Raw genomic sequence first — 27,705 nt, 5'->3', positions numbered from 1 at the left:
AATACTGTCAACTTAAGATTGCGTGATCATTTTATGCAAAATTGGAGAAGTACAATTAATAATTCCAGTAAATGTCTAAATTACAGGATTTATAAACAGGATTTTTGTTTTGAGCCATACCTCAGCAAGTTACCTATGAATTTAGCTTTAATTCTCTTTAAATTTAGAAGTATGAATCACAAACTTCCTATTGAAAAAGGAAGGTTTGATGATATTCCAAGAGAACTTAGAACTTGTAACCTATGTACCAGTAACTCTTTAGGCGACGAATTCCATTATCTTTTCGAATGTTCACATTTAGTCAATACAAGAAAGCTGTATCTTGATAAATATTTCTATGAACGTCCAAGTGCTTTAAAATTTGAAAAATTAATGAACCATAGTAATAAAGATATCCTTTTGAAACTTGCCATATTTTGCAAAAATATTATGTTATTATTTAAATAATGTTAGCTTATTAGATTATGTATTTTCTCTTTGTTTTTTTCTCGTAATGATTTTTGATTTTTCTCTCTCATCCTCCATTATCAGTCAATTATTACAGTAATTTTATTACATCATGGAGTTGTATGACCATTTATAATTTGCCATTTTGTAGTATTTTGTTTTTACATATTATTTGCCATTTTGTATTATTTTGTATGTATGTACTGTTTTATGTTGTCACATGCCCATATGGGCCCTGACGTATTCAAATAAACCTTGAAACCTTGAAACCTCTTATAGTTTACTTCCCTTGGTAAGTAGGAGCGTTTTGATTAGCTGGTGAATTGGTTCTAAGTGAACTAGTTTGTGATCAACGTTAACGAGACAGCCAAGTATAAAATATGGAAAAACTTGAACAACATTTAAATTTTGATTCCATCAGACTAGCAAAATGTTCGTGGCACTCCGTGATTGGTGTAGGATCTTTACTTTATGCCGCATACAGATCTGTTGTGTCGCCAATCAACTGAAAAACAAATTTCAAGCACCTGTTGGACACAGACGAAATATGTCGTCTGCAAATGTCAAATAAGTTTAAATGTCTTTTTCCCTGTTCTTTGTCAAATGCTGTAAAACAAATGCCTGACAGGTAAGTATTTTAATTCAACTGTTTTTTTTAAACTGCAGAAAATATTTGTTCTAAAAATCAGTCCTAAAAGGGATTCGTAGTTGGCTGCAGAAACTGATAACGATTCGCCCCGCTGACGATTCGCCCAATTAGACTCGCCCCACTTTGATGTAAATTCGCCTAAGATTTATGACTTGCATCATGCTTAATTATTTCTCATTTTGCTCCTAGTAGCTCTAGTGTTTTGATTTTGAAAGATTTAAGGATAGATTTCTGTTATATCGCGGTAACTCAGGGTTCTATGATACAGGGCTTTTTTAACAGGTAGTGGAAGCAGCCCTGTCGTTAATTTTGGGGGAAAATTATGCAAAATGAGAAGAAAAAACTTTTTTGGGGAAAACTGCAAGATTTTAAAGAATTTTCCTTTCGGGGAAGCAGCCCTGTAAGTTGTAACCGTCCCGACTATCAGTCAATGCGAAAGTCAAAATTTTTTTCCGGCCACAAGGACTGGGATCCTTAGATTTATTTCCGGCCCTGATGATTTTTTCCCGGCCTGGACTCTGAAAGGTATTTTTTTGTAGGGGTGGGAGAGGGATGTTGCCATAATTATAAACAAAAATATTTAGAAAATATGAATTATCAGACTTAACTATAAGATACTATGAAAAAGATATACAAAACATAATATATAAAACTTTAGTTTAATTCACAAGAAAACGATACATCTTTCAAAGGTTGGAGACAAAATATGTTTTGGTAAGGAAATTATCCAAGACAAGATGGTGGCTTACATTACTTAGCAAAAACTGGTTGTATCTTGCGGTGATTTTGGTTATCTGGGTCTGTGAATACAAGCAAAAATGAAAAAAAAAAGATCGATCTTGGAAGTTTTGCATATTTCAGAAGGCCAAACATTTTCAAACAGGCTGAAATTTTATGAGGACATGAGGACTGACTGTATAGAAATTTATCTCGGCCCTCCTGATTTTTAGTTGGCGAGGTCCGAGGACCGACAGACTTTCGCACAGACTGGACTATCGAAGGAAAAAAAGCCCTGTTATAAAATGGTAGATTCTACAGTTTTTCTTAATGTTTATCAGTAAGTATTGAAATATCAAAAATATATTTCAAATGATCCAATTAATCTTTTTTTAAACTGTTTCAGACCACTTTTAGAATCTGCCTGCAGGAAAATTCATGATTTAAAATCCTAAACCTAACCCTCTAAACCTGACCCTTACCCAAATTACTAACCCTAATCCTTAACACTAACCCTAGAAGTAATCCGAGTGATTTTGTAGAGAAACAGGAATATTGAAAAAATCAGGTAAAAGCATATGGCATAATGTTGAAATTAGCTGAAAAACAGATTCTAAAGTCTATCCACTCTCCATTGTGTGCCATTTTGGATGATTTCAGAAGAGGTTACTTTGGTAGATTCTATCATGTTTATCCTCAAAAATGCAAATTAAGTTGTGAAAAACTTCCTGCTGTTAACTATATGAAAATAAAACTATATGAACAGACGAAGTATGTAAAAACAATTGATGTAAATTGTAATTTAATTCACTATTACGATGTACACGTTTTGTTTGTTAACAAAAATACAACTGAAGATCTCATTAAAAGTGCCTCTGTAACCGTCAACAAGTGTTGCTTACAGACTTCCCGAAAGTTAAAAAAAAGTGTCAGATATTCGGTCTGACAAGACAAGCCATGAAAATCTGTCAGACCTAAACGAATTCTGTCAGACTGAATGTAATTAATCAAAATCAAAGGAAAACTTGTGTTTGTATTTCTAAGACGCTTTTCGGTTTTAATTTTTTCGCCGTAAAAATTTGCACAGTCCGTACAACCTATTTTCACCTCCTCGACCTGGCGTACACCAACGATTTATGGACCTGCTTCCATTTTTCATTAAATTTTGTCTCGGGTCTATTATTTTCATCCTTTTACTGCTCTTTTGCCCTCTCCTCTGGCATAGATTTTGGTTTTTTTCCCAGGTTTGGCACCAGGGCCAAAAAACCCTTCTTTGTAGAGTCCGAATATAGGCTGCTTCCCCAACCAAACTAGTCTCTTTCTTTCCCCAGTTTGGTCCTCTAAATTCCCCAGTCTTTTGAAATTTCCCATAGAATTTAGTACAAAATTAAATGATGGTGTTGAAATAAGGTCTTTTACTGCCTTATTAGTATTTTCCAGTGCTTTTTGCTTTTCTATTTTGAAGACCATGTTAAAAGTTTGTGTTAATTTGAGACCCCTTTTCCCAAAGTATGCCAAAATCACGCATATTTTCCCCAAGAAAAAGGCTGAGGCCCCTTCCCCAAAAATGGTGTTTTGGCCCTTACGACTTGGATAAAAGCGACTTGGATAAAAGCCGGACAGTGGGACCGATCCGGAATAAAAAATCGTCCGACCTAATCAAAATTTATCGGATATGTCCGTCAGACTGATGTATTTAGGGAAGTCTGTGCTTACAAAATTTGCATCAAAAAGGGATACTTCCCTCCTATATTAATGAACCTAACATTTCCTGCAAAACTATTTGTATATAGGCAGCTTTAATGTACATGTACAGTTAAGCTTCGTTCACTCGAACTCGGATCACTTGAAAACCTCGCTTTGCTCGAACTCATCGCCCAGTCCAGGCAAAGTTCCTATATTATATATATTGATCTACCTCGGATCACTCAATAAAATAGATAAATATAGAATCCCTAAAGAAAGCCCAACACGGCAAAATTGAAAATGTTGCAGGCTCGGTTTGATTGAGCCTGTTCATGGACGGTACTGGAAAGTGCAAATTACCGTCCACGCCCCCTAGCACCGGCTTAAGCAGAATTCAACATTTAAACGTGAAATAGTAAAATTTTGAATTTAGAAACAACCCAGATCGCTCAAACTCTTTAACCTCATCTCAGGTCCCTTTGGCAGAAATATAGTGAAAATCACACCTCGGTCAAACACAAAAAGACAACAAAAGTTTCGGGTCGACATGTTCTGAATAAGTAACAGCCTGTGACACATGCACCTCAGGATAAAGGCGATTAAGGTTAATGGATACAAAATTAGAAGTGTTGTAACTGATTTGTTTGTTATGATAACATTGTTTATTTGCCGTCTTTAGTAACGATAAAAAGAAAATAACTCTTGAAATACATGTAAGTGAAATGTGCAAAGGTCAATAAATGATGTTTACCCGACCGGCTTTAATTACAGCCATTGGTATATATAATGTGTATTGTAACTGTGCTATCTATTCATAGAATGATACTTGTACTTGTTTTTATTTTAGTAAATGACTACAAATAGATGCTGGTGTAAAATTATTTTTTTGACCTATTTTATTAATTAATTGTTTGAAATAAAATTTATCCCATAATAAACATAAATATATTTTGAACACTGTTCAACAAGTTTGTAAAATGTTTGCCCAATCAATCTCAACCATTTAAAATTGTAAAATGTTTGCCCAATCAAACTCAACCATTTACAATATGCATGAATATTAGACTTCCAGAAAGTTAAAAAAAAGTTGCAGACATTCGGTCTCACTCTGACAAACCATGAAAATCTGTCGGACCGAAACGAAATCTGTCGGACTGAATAAAATTAACCAAAATCAAAGGAAAACTTGTGTTTGTATTTCTAAGACACTTTTCGGTTTTAATTTTTCGCCGTTAAAATCGTCACAGTCTGAACAGCGCATTTTCATCTCCTCCCTGTCATACCCCAACAATTCACAGTCCTGCTTCCATTTTTCATTGAATTATGTCTCAGGTCTATTATTTTCATCCTTTAACTGCTGTTCTGCGCACTCCTCTGATGTTACGATTTTCGTTTTTCCCCAGGTTTGGCACCTTTAGGGACTCCATTTTGTATACATGCAACTTGGATAAAAGCCGGACAGTCAGACTGATCCGGAATAAAAAATCATCTGACCTATAAATCAAAATTTATCAGACATGTCCGACGGACCGATGTATTTCAGGAAGTCTGGAATATAGATAAAATTAACACTCATTTGTTAATATTTACAAGAAATGACCTATTAATACTCATTTGTTAATATTTAAAAGAAATGACCTATTCGACAAACTGAAGTACTAACAACTAATTATGTTGACATATTTATCATTTGACAGATGTTATCATGTATTAGCTGGAAAACCTTTAGGCCTATGTTCTATGTGATAATATTTCAACCTTGGTTGGCTCAAACTATCGATCTGTAACAAATTTGCATTAATAGGCCCTCCATGTTCGAGCAAACAATGTTTGACTGTATATTATAAGCACATTGTTGTATGCATCAAATTCTATGAGCAAACTTAAAATAAATAGGAAATTTGAATGGTATACGTAACATTTTTGTATTGAATATATTGTTTCAGACAAATGGAACAGTTGATATCAGTTGGTCAGATGGACTCTAGTGATAGGCTTGGTACAACATTGCATCATTCAGCTTTGGTTGGTAACAAGAAGACCTTGAAAAAGGTTCTTCAACAAGGTATTTTGATTTTTAAAATCAACAATGAAAATTAAATGTCAAAGTTCATTGAATTGGCTGGCTTTATTTGACATGTAAATGAAGAAATCCTATGCCAGACCCATTCTACTCAAGACTATTTGCCTGCGGAAAAGTTAAAAGTTTCCTTTAGCACTAAAAATGTCTGCTGACAAATGAATAAAGAAATACTGTATTTCTGTCCCTTTACTCTGTTAACTATGGGGAAAATTGATTAATCTCATGAAATATACATTTTCTATGCTGAGAATACACTTTCCGAATTACAGCTTCAGAGTTGCATGATTGTAAGAAGCAAATAAATGGGTCTGAATATCTAGAGTCTGTACATGTCTTAGCTAGATTAGGTGGGGGTTTTGAACCCTAATCACACCGTATTACCGGCGGCAGTGATGGCAGATCACTGCAGTGATGGCAGATATCTGAAAATTACCGATCGATACAGGTAGGTTATAAATTTGGTTGGTTTAATTATATTACACAAATACGGCCCATTTCATTGCTATAAAACTATTGTCCATTGAATGGAGATACTGTAGGGTAATTTTGGACTCGTTTTTTTCCTGTTTTCAGACTATTTTGAGCAGGTTAAAAGTGAAAGCCTTAGAAAAATCCGTGAAAATGTCTGTTTTCTGTTTAAAATATCTCAAGTTTTAAGTAAATGGCAGGATTTCCTGTTATCAATATAGACGTTCATCCATTGGGGTCACGCAAGCCAAATATCTACCCCGTGAATCTTTTCTTGAAAGTTTTACAGACGCTTAATCTTGTCCGGTCGAAAAAAAAATGCTGCCGTTGTAGGCAGATACATATTATAAATGCTGCCGTCGATGGCAGAAATACCATGAAAGTGGCTAACATTCTGACAGAAAATCAAGTTCAATCTTTTATCAATTCCTCTTTTCTTTGCGTCCTTTTAGTCAGAATTGAGATGTTAAACTATCATTTCTAATATTTTCTCAAGATAGAAAAGTTATTAACCCATTACCCCATGAGCATCTTGTGAAAAATGGCTGTTTTCATTGAACGGTCTCCCGTTACAAGTTCAAGTTGCTATAAAACTATAAAAACTGCTTCAATACTAATCAAACTTGGCACAAATGTTGACTGGACCATTGCCTTTGTAACAACATGTTCAGTCTGAAATTTCCTGTTACCATAGCAACTAGGGGACATCTCAAACTTGCCAAAAATCACTATTTTGCGTTGATTTTTTCCATCAAAATTGAATTCAAAGTGCTGCCACTTCTCAATGGATTGAGACAGAGTCAAAGGCTTTTCAGCATTGGTTACACGTTACGTTATGATCGACCTGGGGCCATTTTTAGCCTCCCACAAGTCCAAAGTTTTCTTGGCGATGAGGGGGACTCAGCCCCCCTTCAAACCCCCCAAACAGAAGGGGGCACATCCCCCTTCTGGCAACCCCCTGATGTATCTTTTGGATGGGGGGGGGGGGCCGCGCCGAAAAAATGATCAATTTTTTAAACAACATTTATCAAACAAAAACAAGTGTTTGGGGGCCTAAATAAGGCATTTTTTTCACCATTTGAGAAAGCAAAAAGGAGGGGTGAGGGTGAAAAAGGCGTAGAAAGGCGTATATATCTGGTAATGGGTTAACAGAAAATGATGAAAAAAAAAACGAAATTACCCAAAAACGCGTTTTTCCATGTTAAAACATGGCCTCACATATAATATTGAAGAAAAATTGCTGTTTTGTAGATTTTTTTCATTAATGCGGTTGTTCATCGAAAAAAAAGCTTATTAGCAACATGCAGTTACAATACAAAAAGTAATGATTTAGTACCACAAAATTTCACTATAAATAGAGAAATGAACATGAAAAACTTCATTTTTCTATATTCATGCATGTGTGCTTGATCTGTTGTGTCTGTCAGTTACATGCATACAATACTATATGTATCTTAAGTTTAGCAGCGCACTCCCTTTTAAGACATAACGCCAATTGCATATTACAGCAAGTAACTTCTGTAAGTGGATATTCATTTGCTAGCATATGACATTATTTTCTCGAGGTAATAATGTTCATCGCTTTATGACAAATAAAGGCTGAAATTTACTTAATCAGCGCAGATTATAAATTATTAAATTGATGCCATAAAGGGGAGACTATTAACCTCGCAACTGGCATCAGTGTATCATAAAACAATGTATGTTAATGTAAAATGGAAAGATAATATTATTGACAGTTCAAATATTTTCCTATATTATCAAGTTCTTGAAAAACACGACAACGTGGAGTCATTTCTTTAGATTTTCATGTTTGTAATAGCGTTGTAGTTTGCCTTTGAATTACATTTACTATGCTAAACTATTAACAACAGTTCTAACATCACGTGCTCCCATTTAATTATATATTTTTTCATTCATTTTAGTTGTAACCATGGCAACTTATAAAGATGAACCTTTCGATGATTCATATTACAAGATAAAAATAAATCCTGTATTTATAGGAAAAAAACTAGATTTTTTTGATTTGTTATATTCTTTTTCTCTTTTTTGACCTTTCAATTCATATGAACAGATCAAGCACACATGCATGAATATAGAAAAATGAAGTTTTTCATGTTCATTTCTCTATTTATAGTGAAATTTTGTCGTACTAAATCATCACGTTTTGTACTGTAACTGCATGTTGCTAAAAAGCTTTTTTCGATGCACACACCGCATTAATAACTTTTCTATCTTGAGAAAATATTAGAAATGATAGTTTAACGTCTCAATTCCGACTAAAAGGACGCAAAGAAAAGAGGAAATGATAAAAGATTGAACTTGATTTTCTGTCAGAATGTTAGCCACTTTCGTGGTATTTCTGCCATCGACGGCAGCATTTATAATATGTATCTGCCTACAACGGCAGCATTTTTTCTTCGACCGGACAAGATTGAGCGTCTGTAAAACTTTCAAGAAAAGACTCACGGGGTAGATATTTGGCTTGCGTGACCCCAATGGATGAACGTCTATATTGATAACAGGAAATCCTGCCATTTACTTAAAACTTGAGATATTTCGAACAGAAAACAGACATTATCACGGATTTTTTCCAAGGCTTTCACTTTTAACCTGCTCAAAATAGTCTGAAAACAGGAAAAAACGAGTCCAAAATAACCTTACAATATCTCCATTCAATGGACAATAGTTTTATAGCAATGATATGGGCCGTATTTGTGTAATATAATTAAACCAACCAAATTTATAACCTACCTGTACCGATCGGTAATTTTCAGATATCTGCCATCACTGCAGTGATCTGCCATCACTGCCGCCGGTAATACGGTGTGCTAATGTTGCTTTGAAGATTGTAACAACTCAGGTTAGTCAAAATGATCTCTCCATCAATGCCATATGACCTAAACTGGGTTGGTGCACTGTAAAACGAAATGAACAAACAAACTGTCTAACTTACCATTTGGCAAGTGGAAAACAATCCAAAGTTTTACTCCCTTGTCCCTTAATTGGCACATTCTAAAATGATAGCTGTACCATGATTTCCCTTGCCAGAAATGAGGTAAGAAATTTTGTGCAAATAACTATTTTTTTCTTTGGTTTTTATAATTATTTCATGTTGTTGTTGTTGTGAAATTCACTGTATAAAACAGATTTTTTTCAAGTTGCAATGTTAGTAAAATTGTAAATAAATGTGTTACAGATATTGGTTTAACCAAGTGAATGATTGAACTTTATTTCCAGGTATTCATGTTGATTATCCCAATGATGAAGGTCAAACACCTTTATTCTGTGCCTGTCTAGGTGGAAATGAATCTGTTGCCTCCTACCTCCTATCATCAGGAGCTAATCCTAATGAGTATGACATCATTATTTTTAATAACTTTTTCAGTCCAGTTATACGTATTTGCATTGGCTTGTTTTCTAAAGTCTTTAAGATATATTCTCTGTTTCTCAATCATCGTTGCCATTCATGCCTGAAATAATGCACAGAAGGGCACCTGAGGTCTTCCAACACCAGAAAGGCAGGAACGTCGCCATGACCAATACTGTGTCAGTGTGACGTAACACCCAATTAAACAAACAAACAATCATTGTTGTAGTTTCAGTGTATAAAATTAGAAGTACAAATATATACTGATGCCATCTTTTATTGACTATCTCAGTCTATAGAGACTTTTTTTAGACACTTAATCCAAAACATTTATGTATCATGATATGGTTAAATAATTGTTGATAATTAATAAACATATTTGTGTAATTTTTATTCTTCTTTAGCTAAAGGCATATATATATGCACCAATTTGTCTGAATAATACAAAACTGTTAAAATTACTTAGATTCAGATCTTATTTAAGGGATAAATACATTTTAAGCTTGTGAATTGAAAGCTTGAAACTTAATATTTGAAACCCTTCCTGGAACTTACCAGTACTGGTGCCATTATATGAGGCATCATGATTGTGATCTTGACAGGTGTCAATTCCACAATCTCCGGATGACCTCAAGGCCATTGGTGACTAGATTCTTTTGAAAATTTGTAAGACAATTCCTACTACAGTCCAACCTCGATTACTTGAATTGCTGGGGACTGAAAATTTACTTGGAATCATCGTTGGGTTCGCAGAGATCTGCCAAGGAAGAGATTTTTGAGAATGGCGCAGGAAAATCGGCAGCTGAGGGCCAGGGGCACATCTAAAATCTGTGAAAACTGTCCGCTGGGTTCTTTAGTCATCCAGTCAAAACTGGTACCAACAGCAACACGTTACCCATTGTCAAGCATTAACAGTAACATCATTTGACAATGTACAGAATTTTAATCATAGACAAGATACATATTCAATTATTAATATATAAGGATTTATTGTGCTATGGACATAATGCACCTATTTGAAATAAAAAAGGATTTTTGTCAGTATTCATATAGAAATATATGTTAGTGTGTGCTTCTTTACTTAAATTGTTTACTTTCATCTTTAAATTCAAATTATTAGATTAATTACTTTTTACCATCCAATAATTGCATACAAATAATTTTTGGTAATTAAAGTTAACTTAAAAACAGGCGTAATTATCACGATTGTATGGTTGTACAAAATTTCCACAGTTTTGATGGTCAGCAAGTGGATTAGCGGCAGTTAGTCTGGCTTCCAAAAATAGGTGTGAAATTCTGTCATAATTGTATATTCGAGACGGAATTTTTACTTCAAAAGATAGGAGGTAATTTGAATAATACCTTTGTATTTATATTGAATTATATAGAGATAAAATGGGGACAGCCGATCTACTTCTATAATGCCGGGTATTCAAATAAAGGGTTGTCGAATAACCAGGGTCAGGGTTGTCGAATAACCAGGGTCAGACTGTATACAATATGCAAAGTTTAAGCTCTGATATCATTGTGATTTCAGAATTGGTTTATTTCTATCATTTTCATGGTTTTAGAAAGACAAATCAAGGGCTTACTCCTCTCCATGCTGCATGCTACTTAGGAAGTGTGAAAATTTTGCTTAAATTGCTAAAAGAAGGTGGAGATTTAAGATTACATGATTATCATGGAAGAAGTGTGAAAGACTGGGCAATACTTAATCCTGCACCTAAGAAGAGGATGAAGATTTTAGAATTCCTTGACAAGACAAGAATGTTTGCCATGTCTGGATCTGGTCAAGATTTACTGCTAAAGAAAGCATCATCGAAAACTTTGCATAGGTAATAGGTTATTATTTAGATACAAGCTAGTACTTGACTTTTTTTCATTTTTTTTTTATACTGTTATTTCAAGTGTGTTTTGCTTAATTTAAGACAAATAATTTTAATCATTTCCTCATTATGTAATTTTCAAAATGAAATTTTGTACTAGTGCTTTCGAATTTATTTATTTTCAATAACAGTTTTAATATTAGTGTGTATAAAGCTTAATATATTTGTTGCTAAACCATTGTTTTAATTTTGACCAAAATATCTGTATGAAAAAAATTATATTTAGATATTTCCTTAAAAGAGCAAATGGCACATGCACAAAATAATTGCTAAAAGGTGAAAACAATACTTGAAATAGCAGCATAACTTTATGTTCTGGAACATTTTATTCAGCTTACAACCATTATCATGCATGTTAAAAAACAAGAGGCATTCTATGTATTCCAAACAACATATTATACTTTTTATGAATTTTATCAAAATATTGCTTTAGATATAGCTTTATACACTTTAATGCAAACAGATGGACTTTGAAATAATCAAATATTATAAACGTAAAATTAAACAGGAAAAAAATAAAACTAATTATTTGTTTTCTATAAATACTTTATATTAGACTTATGTATGATACTTAATCAAGGAAATTAGGTTTTAACAACTTTATTTGAATTTTATTCAGCTAATAATCATGAAGCCTTTATTTGATCTTTTCCAAAGATTAATCAAATTAATATTAATAGTGATGCGTTTGAGGGAAGGAATCTATTGGACTGTAAGAAAAAGTTCAAAACAAGATTACCTTTTACTTCTAGGAATAACACTATAAATAAACCATATATTTTTTTTGGAAACAGAGCTTTCAACAGAAAGAATTCTGTCACAAAGATAATAAGAGACAGAATTGGTAGACCGTCAGTCCATGCTGATCTAGAAAGAATGGCAACTAGTCGTCATTCAGTAGGATTTGGACAGGTAAGATTATTTAAACATTTCGCATGAGACTTAACAGTTTATATATACAACATCAATCACTTTAATCATAAATGATTAATCATAGGCATTTTTCATTGATTATTTTTGATTGATCAACTGCTTTGAGTTAAGGGATGCAATTGTTTATTAAACAAAAGTGTCAAACAATAGCATGGATTTCTGATATTCATTTTAAAGAAAGAATTCTTGCAAATTAAATAGATATAAAAAAGTTGCTTTTCAAATGATGTAATTGTCAAGATGAGTGTCATTTAAATTTGTGTACATTTTCATGCTTAATACTAATATGGCTCATTGTTATACCTACACATTTGTCAAGATGAAATTTAATAGACAAAAATTAGAAATACTTCAAAACTAACAAAACTTCCATGCATAATGATTATTTAAATATAATATTGAAAGGGAAGCTACTATGTTACACTTTGTGTACCTTTTGACTAAATTACTTCCCTTGCATAAATCATTCAAAATTTTTAGGTTTATTCAAATGGTACAGACAAGACAGGATTTATATCAGCAATACCTCTTGTAACTGAAAACAACCTAAAACATGATCCTGATGGAGAGACATACAACAATGGTGCATTCTGTGTTATGGAAAGGTATTATGTAACTTTATCTTACTGGTCAAATTCTATTTATTTTTTTTAAGTTTTAGAAAATTCAGAAATATGGAGTACATTTTATTATAAGAATGTGTTTATATAACATACAACTTTTTTCTTAAGTTGAAGCTTATTTTTAAAAAATTACAAACAGAATTAAAAATTAAAACAAATCAATAATGATTTCCAAAAACAGTTCTTGAAAAATGATTTTAAAGCAGCATGCCGCTAGATACATGCTAATTTTCATGAACATTTAGAAAATGTTTTTAAAGAATTAAAATATTTTTAAGTAACTTACACATTACAAACAGCTCTCACAATCCACGTATATTACCAAAATGAGGTAAAAATATCAAAAAATAGCCTTTACTGTGTTAGTGACTCAGTAGAAATATGCATGGTTATAAATACTGAAAAATAAATCATTAATCTTACATAACATATAAATTATTACTTAAATCCTGAATCTTTTTACTTGTCTTATAATCTTAGTACATTTTTCTTGGGTTTGATTCTCTTGAAATATTTTTGCTCATCTGGAGGCATGTAGCTTTAACAATTCTTTACTTGATCACAATTAATGTTATTTTATTGATACAGTGCATGGTGGGATTACAGTCAAGTGACTGTAAAGAGGCTGCATAGAGAAGTTGATCCTTATCAAGGAGGAGTTGTTGATTTACTCATAAATGAAGTTGAATATATTGGGTAAGATGTGCATGCTGTAAAATATGTGACACCAGATATAAAATAAGAGCCTTCAAATGTGTTTTCAGTCTTCGGTAACCTATTGTGCCTTAATGTGTCTCCCTGTTCGTCATTATACCCCTAACACTTAATATGGAGAGGTCTTATACTGGAATTATTTTGTTGTCTGTTTGTTAGTCAGTCTGTGCATCTTTTCCACAGTGTCTGCTCTAAGAATGCTATACATCCTTGAAGGATTTTTTTCAAATTTGCCTCAAATGTTCAACCAGGTGATGTGCAGAACCTATGTGGCGCTGGGCCAGCTAAAGGACTTAGGGTCACAATTTGTTAGACAATTTTTTGTGTGCTTTTATTCGGATTTGCCTCAGTTATGTTTTCACATCAACAAAGATAAGTGGTATGCAGAACATATGCCCACTTAAGGTCATTGTTACACTTGGAGGGTTTTATAAATCTTATACCTCTCAAAGCATTTTCTTCAAAATTAGCATAAATGTTAACCTCAACAAGGCAATGAGCAAAACCCATGCTGTTGTTGTGCTGGATCAAAGTCTAGGTCACCTTGAAGGTAAAGATAACACAATTTTTGTTTGCCTTTTAAACTCTACATTCCTGGAAGGACTTTCTTCAAATGTAGTTGAAATGTTTTTCTTAAAAAAATGATGATAAATGGACCTACATAAATACTTTGCAAAAGAAATGGTAGGGATGTTTTTGTCTCCAGTAGCAGTGTTCATCTGTTTTGAAAAAAAAGACAGAAATAAATGTTTGTAATTGATACTATATCATGATATGATATATGCTTATAATTCTTGATACAGTTTTATCATTTAAAAAAGCTTGTATTTATTATCATTTCAGTCTTATTTTTATGCCCCCGCCATGTAATGGCCGGGGCATATAGTGTTACCCTGTTCCGTCATTCTGTCATTCCGTCGTCATCAGTTTCCGTTCATTATCTTAGTAACGGTTGCACACATTCAATTCAAATTTGACATATGGATATGTCATGAGAAAATACAGGTCAAGTTTGAATTTGGTCATGGTTTGATGATTTTTGGCAGAGTTAAGGCCTTTTTAGCTCACCTGTCACTTTGTGACAGGGTGAGCTTTTGTGATCGCTTTTCGTCCCTCCGTCCGTCCGGCGTCAGTCCGTCGTCCATAAACTTTTACTTTAAATGACATCTCCTCATAAACCACAAAGCCAATTTCATCCAAACTTCACAGGAATGTTCCTTTGGTGGTCACCTTTGAAAATTGTTCAAAGAATTTAATTCCATGCAGAACTCTGGTTACCATGGCAACCAAAAGAAAAAACTTTAAATATCTTCTTCTAAGAAACCCAAAGAGCTAAAGCTTAGATATTTGGCATGAAACATCTTCTAGTGGGTGTCTACCAAGTTTGTTCAAATAAAAGCCCTGGGGTCAAAATTGGCCCCGCCCCAGGGGGTCATTGATTTTCCCTATATGTATATAGTAAAAACTTAAAAAATCTTCTTTTAAAGAACCCAAAGAGCTAGAGCTAAGATATTTAGCATGAAACATCTTCTAATGGGTGTCTACCAAGTTTGTTCAAATAAAAGCCCTGGGGTCAAAATTGGCCCCGCCCCAGGGGGTCATTGATTTTCCCTATATGTATATAGTAAAAACTTAAAAAATCTTCTTTTAAAGAACCCAAAGAGCTAGAGCTAAGATATTTAGCATGAAACATCTTCTTGTGGGTGTCTACCAAGTTTGTTCAAATAAAAGCCCTGGGGTCAAAATTGGCCCCGCCCCAGGGGGTCATTGATTTTCCCTATATGTATATAGTAAAAACTTAAAAAATCTTCTTTTAAAGAACCCAAAGAGCTAGAGCTAAGATATTTAGCATGAAACATCTTCTAATGGATGTCTACCAAGTTTGTTCAAATAAAAGCCCCGGGGGTCAAAATTGGTCCCGCCCCAGGGGTCATTGATTTTCCCTATATACATAGAGTAAAAACTTAAAAATCTTCTTTTAAAGAACCCAAAGAGCTAGATTTAAGACATTTAGCATGAAACATGTTCTAATGGATGTCTGACCAAGTTTGTTCAAATAAGAGCCCTGGGGTCAAAATTGGCCCCGCCCGAGGGGGTCATTGATTTTCCCTATATGTATATAGTAAAAACTTAAAAATCTTCTTTAAAGAACCCAAAGAGCTAGAGCTAAGATATTTAGCATGAAACATGTTCTAATGGATGTCTACCAAGTTTGTTCAAATAAAAGTTCTTGGGTCGAAATTGGCCCCGCCCCAGGGGGTCATTGATTTTCCCTATATGCATATAGTAAAAACTAAAAAATCTTCTTTTAAAGAACCCAAAGAGCTAGAGCTAAGATATTTAGCATGAAACATGTTCTAATAGGTGTCTACCAAGTTTGTTCAAATAAAAGCCCTGGGGTCAAAATTGGCCCCGCCCCAGGGGGTCATTGATTTTCCCTATGTGCATAAAGTAAAAACTAAAAAATCTTCTTTTAAATAACCCAAAGAGCTAGAGCTAAGATATTTAGCATGAAACATGTTCTAATAGATGTCTACCAAGTTTGTTCAAACAAAAGCCCTGGGGTCAAAATTGGCCCCGCCCCGGGGGTCATTGATTTTCCTTTTGTGTTCATATAGCAAAAACTTAAAAAATCTTCTTTGAAAAAACTCAAATAGCTAGAGCTTAGATATTAAGCATGAAGCATCTTCTAGTGAGTGTCTACAAAGTTTGTTCAAATAAAAGCCCTTGGGTCAAAACTGGCCCTGCCCCATTGTTTTTAACTAAATGTTTAAAGAAAAAAACTTTAAAAATCTTCTTTTGAAAACCCAATGAGCTAGACCTTAGATGTTTAGCATGAAACATCTTCTTATGGTTGTCTACCAAGTTTGTTCAAATAAAAGCCCTGGGGTTTAAACTGGCTCTGCTCCAGGGGCCTATATACAGGTGAGCGACTTCAGGGCCATCATGGCCCTCTTGTTTACTTTAAAATAATTTGAAATTTTCATTTTCGTTCATTATCTCCCCAACAGTACAACACATTCAACTCAAACTTGACATATGGATATGTCATGAGAAAGTACAGGTCAAGTTCGAATTTTGTCATGGTTCAATGATTTTTGGCAGAGTTATGCCCCTTTTACTTTGAAAATAATATGAAAATTTCAGCTTCCGTTCATTCTCTCCCCAACGGTACAACACATTCAACTCAAATTTGACATATGGATATGTCATGAGAAAATACAGGTTAAGTTCAAATTTGGTCATGGTTCGATGATTTTTTTTGCAGAGTTATGCCCCTTTTACTTTGAAAATAATATGAAATTTTCAGTTTCCGTTCATTATCTCCCCAACAGTACAACACATTCAACTCAAACTTGACATATGGATATGTCATGAGAAAATACAGGTTAAGTTCAAATTTGGTCATGGTTCGATGATTTTTTTTGCAGAGTTATGCCCCTTTTACTTTGAAAATAATATGAAATTTTCAGTTTCCGTTCATTATCTCCCCAACAGTACAACACATTCAACTCAAACTTGACATATGGATACGTCAAAGAATGCCAAGGTCAAGTTCAAATTTGGTCATGGTTCAATGATTTTTGGCAGAGTTATGCCCCTTCCACTTTGAAAATAATATCAAATTTTCAGTTTCTGTTTATTATCTCCCCAACGGTACAACACATTCAACTCAAATTTGACATATGGATATGTTTTTGGAATGCCCAGGCCAAGTTCAAAGTTGGTCATGGTTCAATGATTTTTTGGCAGAGTAATGCCCCTTTCACTTTGAAAATAATATGAAATTTACAGTTCCTGTTCATTAACCCATCAGTGTTACATATTCAACTCAAATTTGACATATGGATATGTCAAAGGAATGGGCAGGTCAAGTTGGAATTTGGTCATGGTTCGATGATTTTTTGGCAGAGTTATGTCCCTTTCACTTTGAAAATAATATAGATACATCTTAGGAATAAGCAGTTTAAGTTTGAATTTGGTCGTGCTTCAATGATCTTTCCTGAGTGTTGGAAAAATTTTGAACTTTCAGTTTCAGCACTCATACTTTTGTGGAAATGTATGTAGCCGTTATTTTGGTTACAAATATGCAATATGCTATTTTCAAAAGGTTAAGACTGAATAATTTCAGTGCCTTGAACATTGTATGAAAATGGTTTGTGTTAACATTGAAAAGTTTTAAGGGCTTTGAACTTAAATGAAAAAAATACTTTGTGCAAACAAATTTGGAACTAAATATTATATCATCTGAAATTTCAATGGCTGCATGCGGGGGCATCCGTGGCATGATGACACATTTCTAGTTTTAGTCTGTATCAGTTAATTATCAATTTTGTTTAGTATGTGAATGACCTGCAATTTAATTCTTATGATTCATTCAAAACTTCAGAAAGTTAAGACATCCAAATGTTTTGACATTGATGGGTGTATGTCAAACTAGCAACTTAGATGGAATGATCCTTGTTTATGAAAGAATTGCAGGTGGATCTTTGTACAATTATCTTCATCAAAAGGTTTGGCTAATAATATCAAATTACTTTCTTTCATTATAAAGCTCAAGTACTTCTCAAAGTCCTGGAAGCAAAAAAGGGAAAATTTTGAAATAGAAAAAACTGTTCTTTTATGTTAATTGTGATGCAATACAATTATCATTTCAAACTACAATACCCCAATCTGTGATAGCTTATGTATCTCAACAAAACATCATTTTTTTTTAATTTTGGAGGGGAAATTTTTTCAGAAATAGGAGATATATTCTTTTTGGAGAGGAGAATGGGGCCAAATTTCGGTGCTAAATTGACCTTGGAAAGCACTGTTGTCAATCCTAGAAATGCACAATAATCAACAACAAGTGTGTTAACTTAAACAAGTGCCTTCCTGACAATAAGAAATTTATACTACACAATTTTTAATTGCTGTTAATTATTTCCATAAAATGATGCTTCAGATATTTATTTATATAACAAGCTTGGTGGTCCATGCATCTACCCATAAACATTATCAGAACAGATCATTTATTAGCAAGAACATATGTATTGTCCAAGGTTTGACTGTTTTTAATATGTTTCAATAAATAAAATGCCATTTCTAAGGTTTTTGTTAAAAGTTTGACTTTTGTACCTTTTATTTATACAAGAGACCCTCTTGGAAAGCAGTTGAAGCATCAAAATTTTAAATGCTAAATTTGACTCTGTATAATATAAAGACCCTCTGTATATGTAGCAGCTTTATTTAAGTTATACCATTAAACAAAATGAAAAAAGTATTGCAGTGTTAATTTTGTATTCAATAATTTTAATTTATGCACTTGATATTTCCCTTAACAGATGGAAAGATTGCACACACAGATGATAGATGATATAGCCCTACAGATGTGCGATGCTATAATATTTATACATCTTCAAGGACTTGTTCATTGTTCTATTACATCACATGCTATAAGTGTTATAAGTACACACACTTTCAAACTTGGGAACTTTGAGTACATGATAGAGGCGTAAGTATTTTTAATGTCAATGAAAAACATGTTCTTGTAGTTTCAAACAGCCTGGTGAATTTTAAACTTAGGAAGACTTAAGAAAAAAGGTAATGCCATTTAATGGACATAGTTACATAGTGCCAGTACTAATTTTGTACTTCCTAAAATTAAACTTATCAGCCTTTTCCCCCCTCCTTATGTAATTAAAAATTTGGTGTTGAGCTATTACACATTTTTGTATAAACCTGAGTTAACTTTGCCTGTGTATTATGGTTATATAATGGTTTGCAAGTATTATTCCATCCATAATCTTTAATATTAGCTAATAAAAGGAAACCACATAAACAATAGGATTTATTCTTGTTTCTGTGAAAAGGGGAGACTATTTTATGGGCATTCATTTATAATAAAAGTCTGGTACAAGAGATGTATTTTCTAGACAAGAATAAAAGGGCAGATAGAAAGCTGATTCCTATAAATACCCATAAAGGTCTGTTATTTAACAAATAAAACATGACCTTGAGGGAAATATGCAAGTTTACAGACTGGTTAGTCAGACTGAGGAAGGTATATGGCCCGAAGCGCAGCTGAGGGACATATACCTTCCGAGGTCTGACCAACCAGTCCGTAAACTTGCATTTTGTCCGAAAGGCCATGTTTTATTTGTTATATTATACCGAATCTAAATCCTTTCGTTCCTTTGTTTTTAAAGAGTGCTGTCATTTTTACTATTATTTACTTAAGAAATAATATATCCCAAACTGTGATTTTATCGCTCAATAACATCACTGTTTGGAGTTCGGATGCGAGGAATTATATCACGAGGGCGTAGCCCGAGTGATATAATGATGCGCATCTGAACGACAAACAGTGATGTTATCCAGCGATAAAATCACCGATTTGGATATATTATTTCGATTCTAACACGACATAAACAAAAAAATGCTGCCGTACCTGCTATTAAGCAAAATTGCGCCTGGTTTGTTTCCGTACTAATTGTCAGAGCGTCGGATTTTATTGTGGTTACGTCACATGTATAATGATTACGTCACATGTCTAAATATAGAGCGTCAAACAGTGACTCTATTGCATAATAACACACACTTTCGGTTCTTCTATGTTCAATAGGGAAAAATGCGGGTCGTGTTAGAATTTCAAATAATAATTTTACTTGTTCAGTGTGTGGGATATATTTCAAACCCTTTGTATGTCGTAAAAGTTACGTTTAAACAGTCTTCATAAGAATTATGGACCGCCCCCGGTCTGTATGCGGTTTATGGACCGGATGATGTCATATTAAAAATAGAAGGGCGTATGCAAATGAGGTATAATATAATATTATAAAGTTATTATGTCCAAGATAGTTCCATAAGCAACATACACAGACACTGTCATATCCGTTTATTAAAATATTTGTAGGGGATGGGGGATGTAAATTTTCCCTTGTCTGCATATCAGGTTGTCCTGATATCATACTATTCTTCCAAACACTGACAAAACATAGTAGTGTGGGAATATAAGTGTCTCATGAACTCATTTCTAGTTTTATTCAGATCAAAATGTGAGTGGGGAAAGAAAAGTGCTGTGGCATCCAATACAGAAGAGAATGCAGTCTATAATTGGATGGCGCCAGAAGTCATGTTCAACATGCCACCTTCTTTTTACTGTGATATGTTTAGTTTCTGTGCTGTTCTTTGGGAAATGTTTCATGGTAATGTTCATTCTTACATTTTTTTTTAACTTTGTAGCATTACTGCTAGGATCGAGCCAAAACAAATTTAATTCTTTAATTTCAATTGACAAATAGCTCAGGCATTTTTGTGTCAAAAGCTGTCAATTTGGTAAAGAGCTTTCTTCTTTTTTGCCAATGTACATATATCTTGCTAAATATATCACTACTTATACATGTTTAAATTTCATTTATTTAGGGCAGTTTGTGTCAACAAGTCACAATATTTTTAAAGATTGTTCGATAGAATTTATTACATTAATATCTTGACTAATTTATTTGTATATTTTAAAACATTGAAAGTGTGAGAGAGAAAATGAAATCACCTTTAAATGCCTTGTTTTATGAAACAGGGGAAGTACCATGGGACAACCAGTGCTCAGAGAGTATAAAAACTCGTTACAGTAAAGGTGAAGGTATAAAAGTAGTCAATGGAAAGGTACCAGAATATTACAGAATCATATTAGATTATGGTTTACAACTGGATCCAACAAATAGACAACTTTCATTTCTACATGTAAGAGACTTGCTGAAAGCAGCTCCAAAGGTTTGCATGTTTCTGTACTTCATAAAACTTGCAGAGAGTAACAGTTAAATATTAATTTAGTAATGATACTGGTTTTTTACTGGTTTTCCAAATTTTTTGTACAAAGAGAAAATTAATGAACAAAATTTATTGACAACTTCTGATCTTCTGTGTCTGAGCAGTAACTCAATTGGTAAATTTACATGTTTTTTTACTTGAACCCCTCTCTTTTCCAAATAAAAACAGAAAGAGAAATATTCTATATGTTGGTATCAGCTTATAAAATATTTCTGCTTGTATCCAGTTGTGTAGGTTGTTTTTTTTTACACACAACATGCAAAAGTATTATAAAAAAAAAGAAAAACAACAACATGAAACCACTTGAATTTTTTTTTTTATCAGGATACTAAAGAATTTGTAAAAATTCATTTTCAACACTTGCATCCACATGATGATGAGGGAAGGGGTCAGTCTAGATCAGGTTCAAGGCCAAACTCCTCTAAAAGACCACCACTCCAACCACAATCTGATAATCAGCCTGGCACAAGCAGTTATGTAGATAGTAATTTAGAAGGAAGACGAAGGAAAGATAGGGACAGAGAACGTCCAACAAGGGATGACAATGAATATAATACTGACATAATGAGAAATAGTTGTAAAATTGGTGCTTCACCTGTGATGAAGAGGAAAAATCGAACAGAGAGAGAAAATGGCTGGAGATTTAATGAAAGAGCTGTAGATGATTACCCTCAAAAAACAAAGTAAACATCAAACATTTCTTAAGTGAAATAAATAACAGTACTAACTAAATTCATTATCATTCATAAAAAAATAACAGCATGTATTTTATTTAATGTAATTTTTAACCTAGAGTAAGTAAAACCTGAGGAATGTTCAAATTATAGTAATGTCACAGGGTGAGAATTAAAAATGTGCAGCCTGACCGGGATGCAAACCCGGGACCCTCAGAATACCGTTTAGCGGCTCTAATGACTGAGCTATCTGGCCGATTACACATCTTCTTTCCTAATTAGTGAACAAATATCAGAACCGTGACGTCACCTCCCTCCTATATTGAAATTTGTCCTGGAATTTCAGAGGTAAATAAAGAGCAATATAAATTAAACTCTGAGCTATTTCCAGTCACGGTCCCATGTTGGGCGCCAAAAGTCACAGGGTGAGAAATATATGCAGCCTGACTAGGACTCGAATCTGGGACCCTTGGAATAACGTTCAGGGGCTCTACCGATTGAGCTATCTGGCCGGTTACAAAATTTCTCCGCTAATTAGTGAACAGTTCTGAACCGTGACAGTTATAAATTATGTCAGCAATATCATGCCTGAGACTGCACACAATAATGCATTACAGATTTTGACTGTCATATTATATTTGGCCAACAACCTCGGCTATCAGTGATTGTTTGTCGTATCAATCGTTTGTCGTATCAATTATTTGTCCAGCAAACTGCGATCAGTGATTGTTATTTACCCTCACTATTTTTGTAATGACATGGTTGAAAGAATGGTTTAGTATATTTACATGTATATATCCCAGAATAGCAGATTGCAAAACAAAACTGCAAAAAAATTTATGCACATATAAACTTTGTGATATCTTATATCTTTGAACACAGTTTTTGAGTATTTATATGATAGATTTTAAGTTATCCTCTTAAAGCTAACTGCTTTAAGCAAAATAAATGGGCAATAATTATACCCCCTAAACAGGTTTGACTAGGGCATTTTTGAGCTTAGGCAATTTTTTTACTAATGAACAGTTATTTAGGAAAAACATGAGGAAGAAAGACCAATGCCAAAGATATATATTAAAACTTGGGCAGTTAGCTCTCTGCTTTTACTCAGATGCAATACAGCTTTGATCTAATATTAGATTGGTTTCATTCATAACTATACATTTTTAATTTTTACACCCCAATTTAATTTACAATTCATTATATTCCATGAAGTTTGAAATAGAAGTACATTGTATCTTTGCATAAACATAATAGATAAAATTGAAACAGATTTGGCAAAATATTCTGCATAAAGATTAATTTCAAGGTTTGGCTAGTTACTATATATTTTTCTTTTCTAGAATAGAAGAAAGGATTACCATTAAGAGTAAACCTACACCTACTAAAGGGCAGGACAAACAGCTTCATTTTACAGCAGATGGGTCAGTAATTTTCTGTTAAGTAACTTCATAAACTTAAAAGCCACATTAAGCCTCAAGAATGAATAGATTTTCCATTCTGTACAATTTAAGGCAAACATGTGTTTTACAATGTTATAGTAAAGGATTTAAAACACTTGAGATGCAAATAGTGCTGAATGTGACCTAAAAAGGTATTTGGCCAATCGGAGTAACATTTTGGAAACTGTTACAGGACATGCAGCAAATATAAAAAGCTTTTGTGAAATAAAAATAGCATGGGTGATAAAGGGCCATTTAACATTTGTTTCACAATTTTTATATCAGTGTTTCATTACAGTTAATTATTCATTAATTATTCATCAAATCAGTTATTTTTTACATAATAATTATTTAGTTTTAAATTATGGTTAATTGTTACTTTTTAGGTATATTGAATGCTTGCAGATCTATGTCAAATTAATGACCATGTAGAGAGTTCATGATTTGAAATGAAACTTGTAGATGCATTGTTAGAAGTAACACTATACATGTACATAACTTTTTTTTGCAGAATAAGCTGGGAGAATATTTCAAGAGATACAGAAAATGAATTTGCCTATTTTGTTGGTTTAAGCAATGATCATACACCAACAAAAAGATCCACTCTTAGTGATAATGTTAGTTTTGATATTAAAACTATTTCGAATAATTACTATAACCATAAATGTAAAGAAAACAAAAAAAAATTTTGCTTTTTAGAAAACAGTTAACTGGTGATTATACACTTCAATATTAAATTGCACTTAATATATTTGTTTAAACAGCGATTTTCTTCACCTGCTTAGTAAGACAGTTTGATATTTTGAAGCAGTAATATATAGATGTAGATGAATTAACTTATTCTTAATTGATTTGATGTTAAACAGAAATATTTACCAAATACTTTCTCAAATGTAAATTTATTTCCTTGTATGAACACATCTTGCAATTTATTTAACATTTGATTTTTTCAAAGAATTTTTTGAATAATTCAATAAGCTGTAGAGAAAGGCTTTTATTTTAAGAAATATGAAAGGAAACAGAAAGAAAGTCCAAACAGGCATATCAGCTACCCAATGTATGATGACAGTACAGGCACAAAGGCTAGTGGAGATGATATTTGTAAGAAGGTAGAAGCAGTACAAATAAGTGAATCTTCCTCCTCAGATTATGCCACTGGAAGGTTGTATTTAACTTCATAATATGAAGTACTATTCATGTTATATTAAAGATTCAGAGTTATTTGATATTGTTTTTGTTTTTATATTAGAATAGCTCGGAGCTATCATAGGAATCTAATATCAATTCCAACTAATTTGTAGACCAAGGTACAGTACTATCTTGTTTTAAAAGTTTGTCTTTTCAATTTGATCACATTAACATCCGAGAAGACATATGAGCCGCGTCATGACAAAACCAACATAATGGGTCATCCAGAACAGCCTGCGCATCCGCTGCTCATATATAGTATAACAAATATAAATTATCTCTTTATTCTCAGTTTGAAAAAAATATTTTGCAAACCTCTATTCCATTATATCATATAAGATCATGTTATTGTTTTCCTTTAAAAGCAATACTATCCCAAAAATAGCGTAATTTTAGTTTTTGAAGAAAGCAAAACAAAAGATTTTTTTTAAAGATCCTGTATGTTGTAATCCAGGATGTTACCACACTTAAGTGAAATTTTATATACAATGTATGTATATAATTATGCTTATAAAACAATTTTCAAACATGTAAAATATGTACTGCAAATATTTGTCCACATTTAATGTAATCATTAAAATATATGTATTCATTTCTTATTGAAAAATTTGACTTAGACTTTATAGAAAATAAATTTCTAATTACCCTCCTTTATATACATGAAATGTTAAATTTGGTAACATCTTTATAAATAATGCTTTTTGGAACTTACAATATTGATAAATCTTAATTTGAACATCATAATTATTTATGATATGAAACCAATAAAGAAATTGCGTTACAGGATCTTTAAATCTATCCTCAGCAGTTTTTACTTATCATAATGGAATCATACCAGGAAAGCATTTATGTGAGCACAATAACATTCATGCAGTTGATATTCATATACATTTAAAAAAAACTTGTTGACATAAATACTGGTACAACTGACACTTGGAAGAAGTAAATTAGTATAAAATGTGCTTTAAATTAACTGTACATATTGAATGATAGAGAGTAATGTAATTTTCCAGAGGGAGAGCATATATTCTCCACTTTCTTCGTCTGTCCGCATTTTCTTGTCCAGGACATAACTCTGAAACTACAAGAGGTATCAACTTGAAAATTTATTGGTAGATAGATCTTATTTAAGTAGAAGTGCAGTACATAAGAACCGCAACTTTGCCTTGCCTAGTTTTAGAGTTATTGCCCTTCTTTCATTTTTACACTGAACTTAGTCAAACTACAAGAGATATCAACAAGGAACTTAGTAGGTGGATAGATGTCATTGAGTAAAGTGGAGTGCATAAGAACCGTAACTCTGTCTTGCCTAATTTTGTAGTTATTGTCCTTTTTTACATTTTTACACATTGAAATTTGTCCGAGACATAACTCTGAAAAGACAAGAAATATCAACAAAAAAGTCTATGTGTCTCTGTCCAAAACCTACTTGGGGGAACATCCAGGGTTTGACTGGCTGTTGTTGTTCAATTGTATTTAGGAAAATTTAAAATGGCAATGGAAAATCTGTTTTGTTGTCCTTCACTTTTAAAAAATGTATGCAAAAATAAAAAATTATGGTAAAATAATGTCAACCAATTAATATTCACACTACATTTTAGGAAAATACATAGTTTTTGCCTTTAACATAGTTTACTTATGAAAATGCCTAATTCATTGTATTAAAAAGTCAGTTACCAGACTAATATGAATTTTCATCTGCTTTGGTGCAGCTTCAATATTGATTATAATTCAGACCACTGGATAGAAAGACATCATCTATGGGCCATTTTAGTTTCCTTGCTTTGGATACACACCAGAGAAGTAGGGTTGTTGGAGCTAAACCTGCCAGTCATGGAACATATGAGGCAGTATCTGATGAATACACAACTTTAGGTACATTACAGTTGAATGGTCAGCAATAAATAATGCTTAAAGATTTGTTAAGAGTTTTAGTACAAAGCTTTTTTTCATAATTTTTGTTCAAGATTAAGCTATGTTTCATAAGGCAATAGAAAATAAATTCCCAGATTCTCATCCCCGCCCGCCCGGCAAAAATTGCTCCGCCCGAACGAACGATTTTTATTTTCAAAAAAAAAAAAAAAATAAATAAAAAATAAAAAAAATAAAGAAGAATGAAAAAGAATGAAAAAAAAAGAATTAAGTATATAAGTGTATCATCATCTGTGCGGCCGAAAATCCGTCAGTCTCGGTCTCGGTCCTGGCTGAATAAAGATCGGATCATGCGGGCCGAGATAAAATTTCTTACCGTGAAAAATCCTAGAGTCCAAATAAAATTTCTAAGAGCTAAAAATAACCTGTTTTGATAGTTTAAATGAAATGTGTTAAAGAACTGTAACTATATTGAATGTTTGAACCACAAAAGACCAATTTTGGACAAGTCAAATATTCAAATAAACAGCAGTTCATAAACAGCATCGGTAAATTTTGCCGTAAATTACAAATTTGGAAATTTTGTTTTACAATGCCTTTTAAAATAGCAGCTGAATAACAATCTAAAAAATACTCATAAAATAATTAATCTGATAAAATCAAAATCAACGACAACTACAATAATTATTGTGAATGGTTATGCAGAAAACAGACATTTTTTTTCGTTTGTCACATATTTTCGCGATGCCGATTTTTATGATAAAAAAAGAAGTCAGCAAAAGGAAGCCTTGTATTGATAAAAATTGTCCAATAACACTTTAAATATAGTTTATCAATTAAATTAACTTACTGTTTTGTTTACATTAGTTTAGAATGAGACATTTGCCACTTTGTGTTGTACAATGTATATTTTCTTAAGGGAGGGGGGTGTGTGTAATCACAGATATATTATACAAGCTCCATGATGGAATTAATCAAGAAGAAACAGCAGAAAAAAGGAGTCTCAGGATTTTGAAAATTCTAGTGAGGACCCTGATTATTTCTACCGGCCACATTTTGTTTTGTTTTTTCATTGAAAGCCACACTAAGAAAAGCCGTTATTTTGACATTCACCCAGGTTGTTATCATATAATACTTGAAA

General features: G+C 32.9%; 1 protein-coding gene across 1 annotated transcript in view; it reads left to right on the top strand.

Annotated features, from left to right (window-relative positions):
- The first annotated feature begins 929 nt into the window (after positions 1 to 929).
- The window catches only part of LOC132720769 (uncharacterized), a 35,918-nt gene continuing 9,142 nt past the window's right edge, over positions 930 to 27,705 (top strand). Inside the window, exons 1-16 of the mRNA XM_060704980.1 lie at positions 930 to 1,075; positions 5,446 to 5,564; positions 9,291 to 9,405; positions 10,992 to 11,255; positions 12,101 to 12,218; positions 12,720 to 12,844; positions 13,451 to 13,558; positions 17,967 to 18,090; positions 18,904 to 19,073; positions 20,609 to 20,766; positions 21,138 to 21,331; positions 21,713 to 22,071; positions 23,406 to 23,486; positions 24,016 to 24,121; positions 24,509 to 24,666; positions 26,428 to 26,567. Coding sequence (XP_060560963.1) covers positions 1,008 to 1,075; positions 5,446 to 5,564; positions 9,291 to 9,405; positions 10,992 to 11,255; positions 12,101 to 12,218; positions 12,720 to 12,844; positions 13,451 to 13,558; positions 17,967 to 18,090; positions 18,904 to 19,073; positions 20,609 to 20,766; positions 21,138 to 21,331; positions 21,713 to 22,071; positions 23,406 to 23,486; positions 24,016 to 24,121; positions 24,509 to 24,666; positions 26,428 to 26,567 — 2,407 coding nt within the window. The 5' untranslated portion in view covers positions 930 to 1,007. The remainder of the gene's footprint in view (positions 1,076 to 5,445; positions 5,565 to 9,290; positions 9,406 to 10,991; positions 11,256 to 12,100; positions 12,219 to 12,719; positions 12,845 to 13,450; positions 13,559 to 17,966; positions 18,091 to 18,903; positions 19,074 to 20,608; positions 20,767 to 21,137; positions 21,332 to 21,712; positions 22,072 to 23,405; positions 23,487 to 24,015; positions 24,122 to 24,508; positions 24,667 to 26,427; positions 26,568 to 27,705) is intronic.

The sequence above is a fragment of the Ruditapes philippinarum genome, unplaced genomic scaffold (assembly GCF_026571515.1).
Source record: "Ruditapes philippinarum isolate M1 unplaced genomic scaffold, ASM2657151v2 ctg2665_1_1_1_1, whole genome shotgun sequence".
Lineage (NCBI taxonomy): Eukaryota > Metazoa > Mollusca > Bivalvia > Venerida > Veneridae > Ruditapes > Ruditapes philippinarum.
The sequence above is the reverse complement of the archived record's forward strand: the minus strand, read 5'-3'. Positions and strand labels throughout refer to the sequence as shown.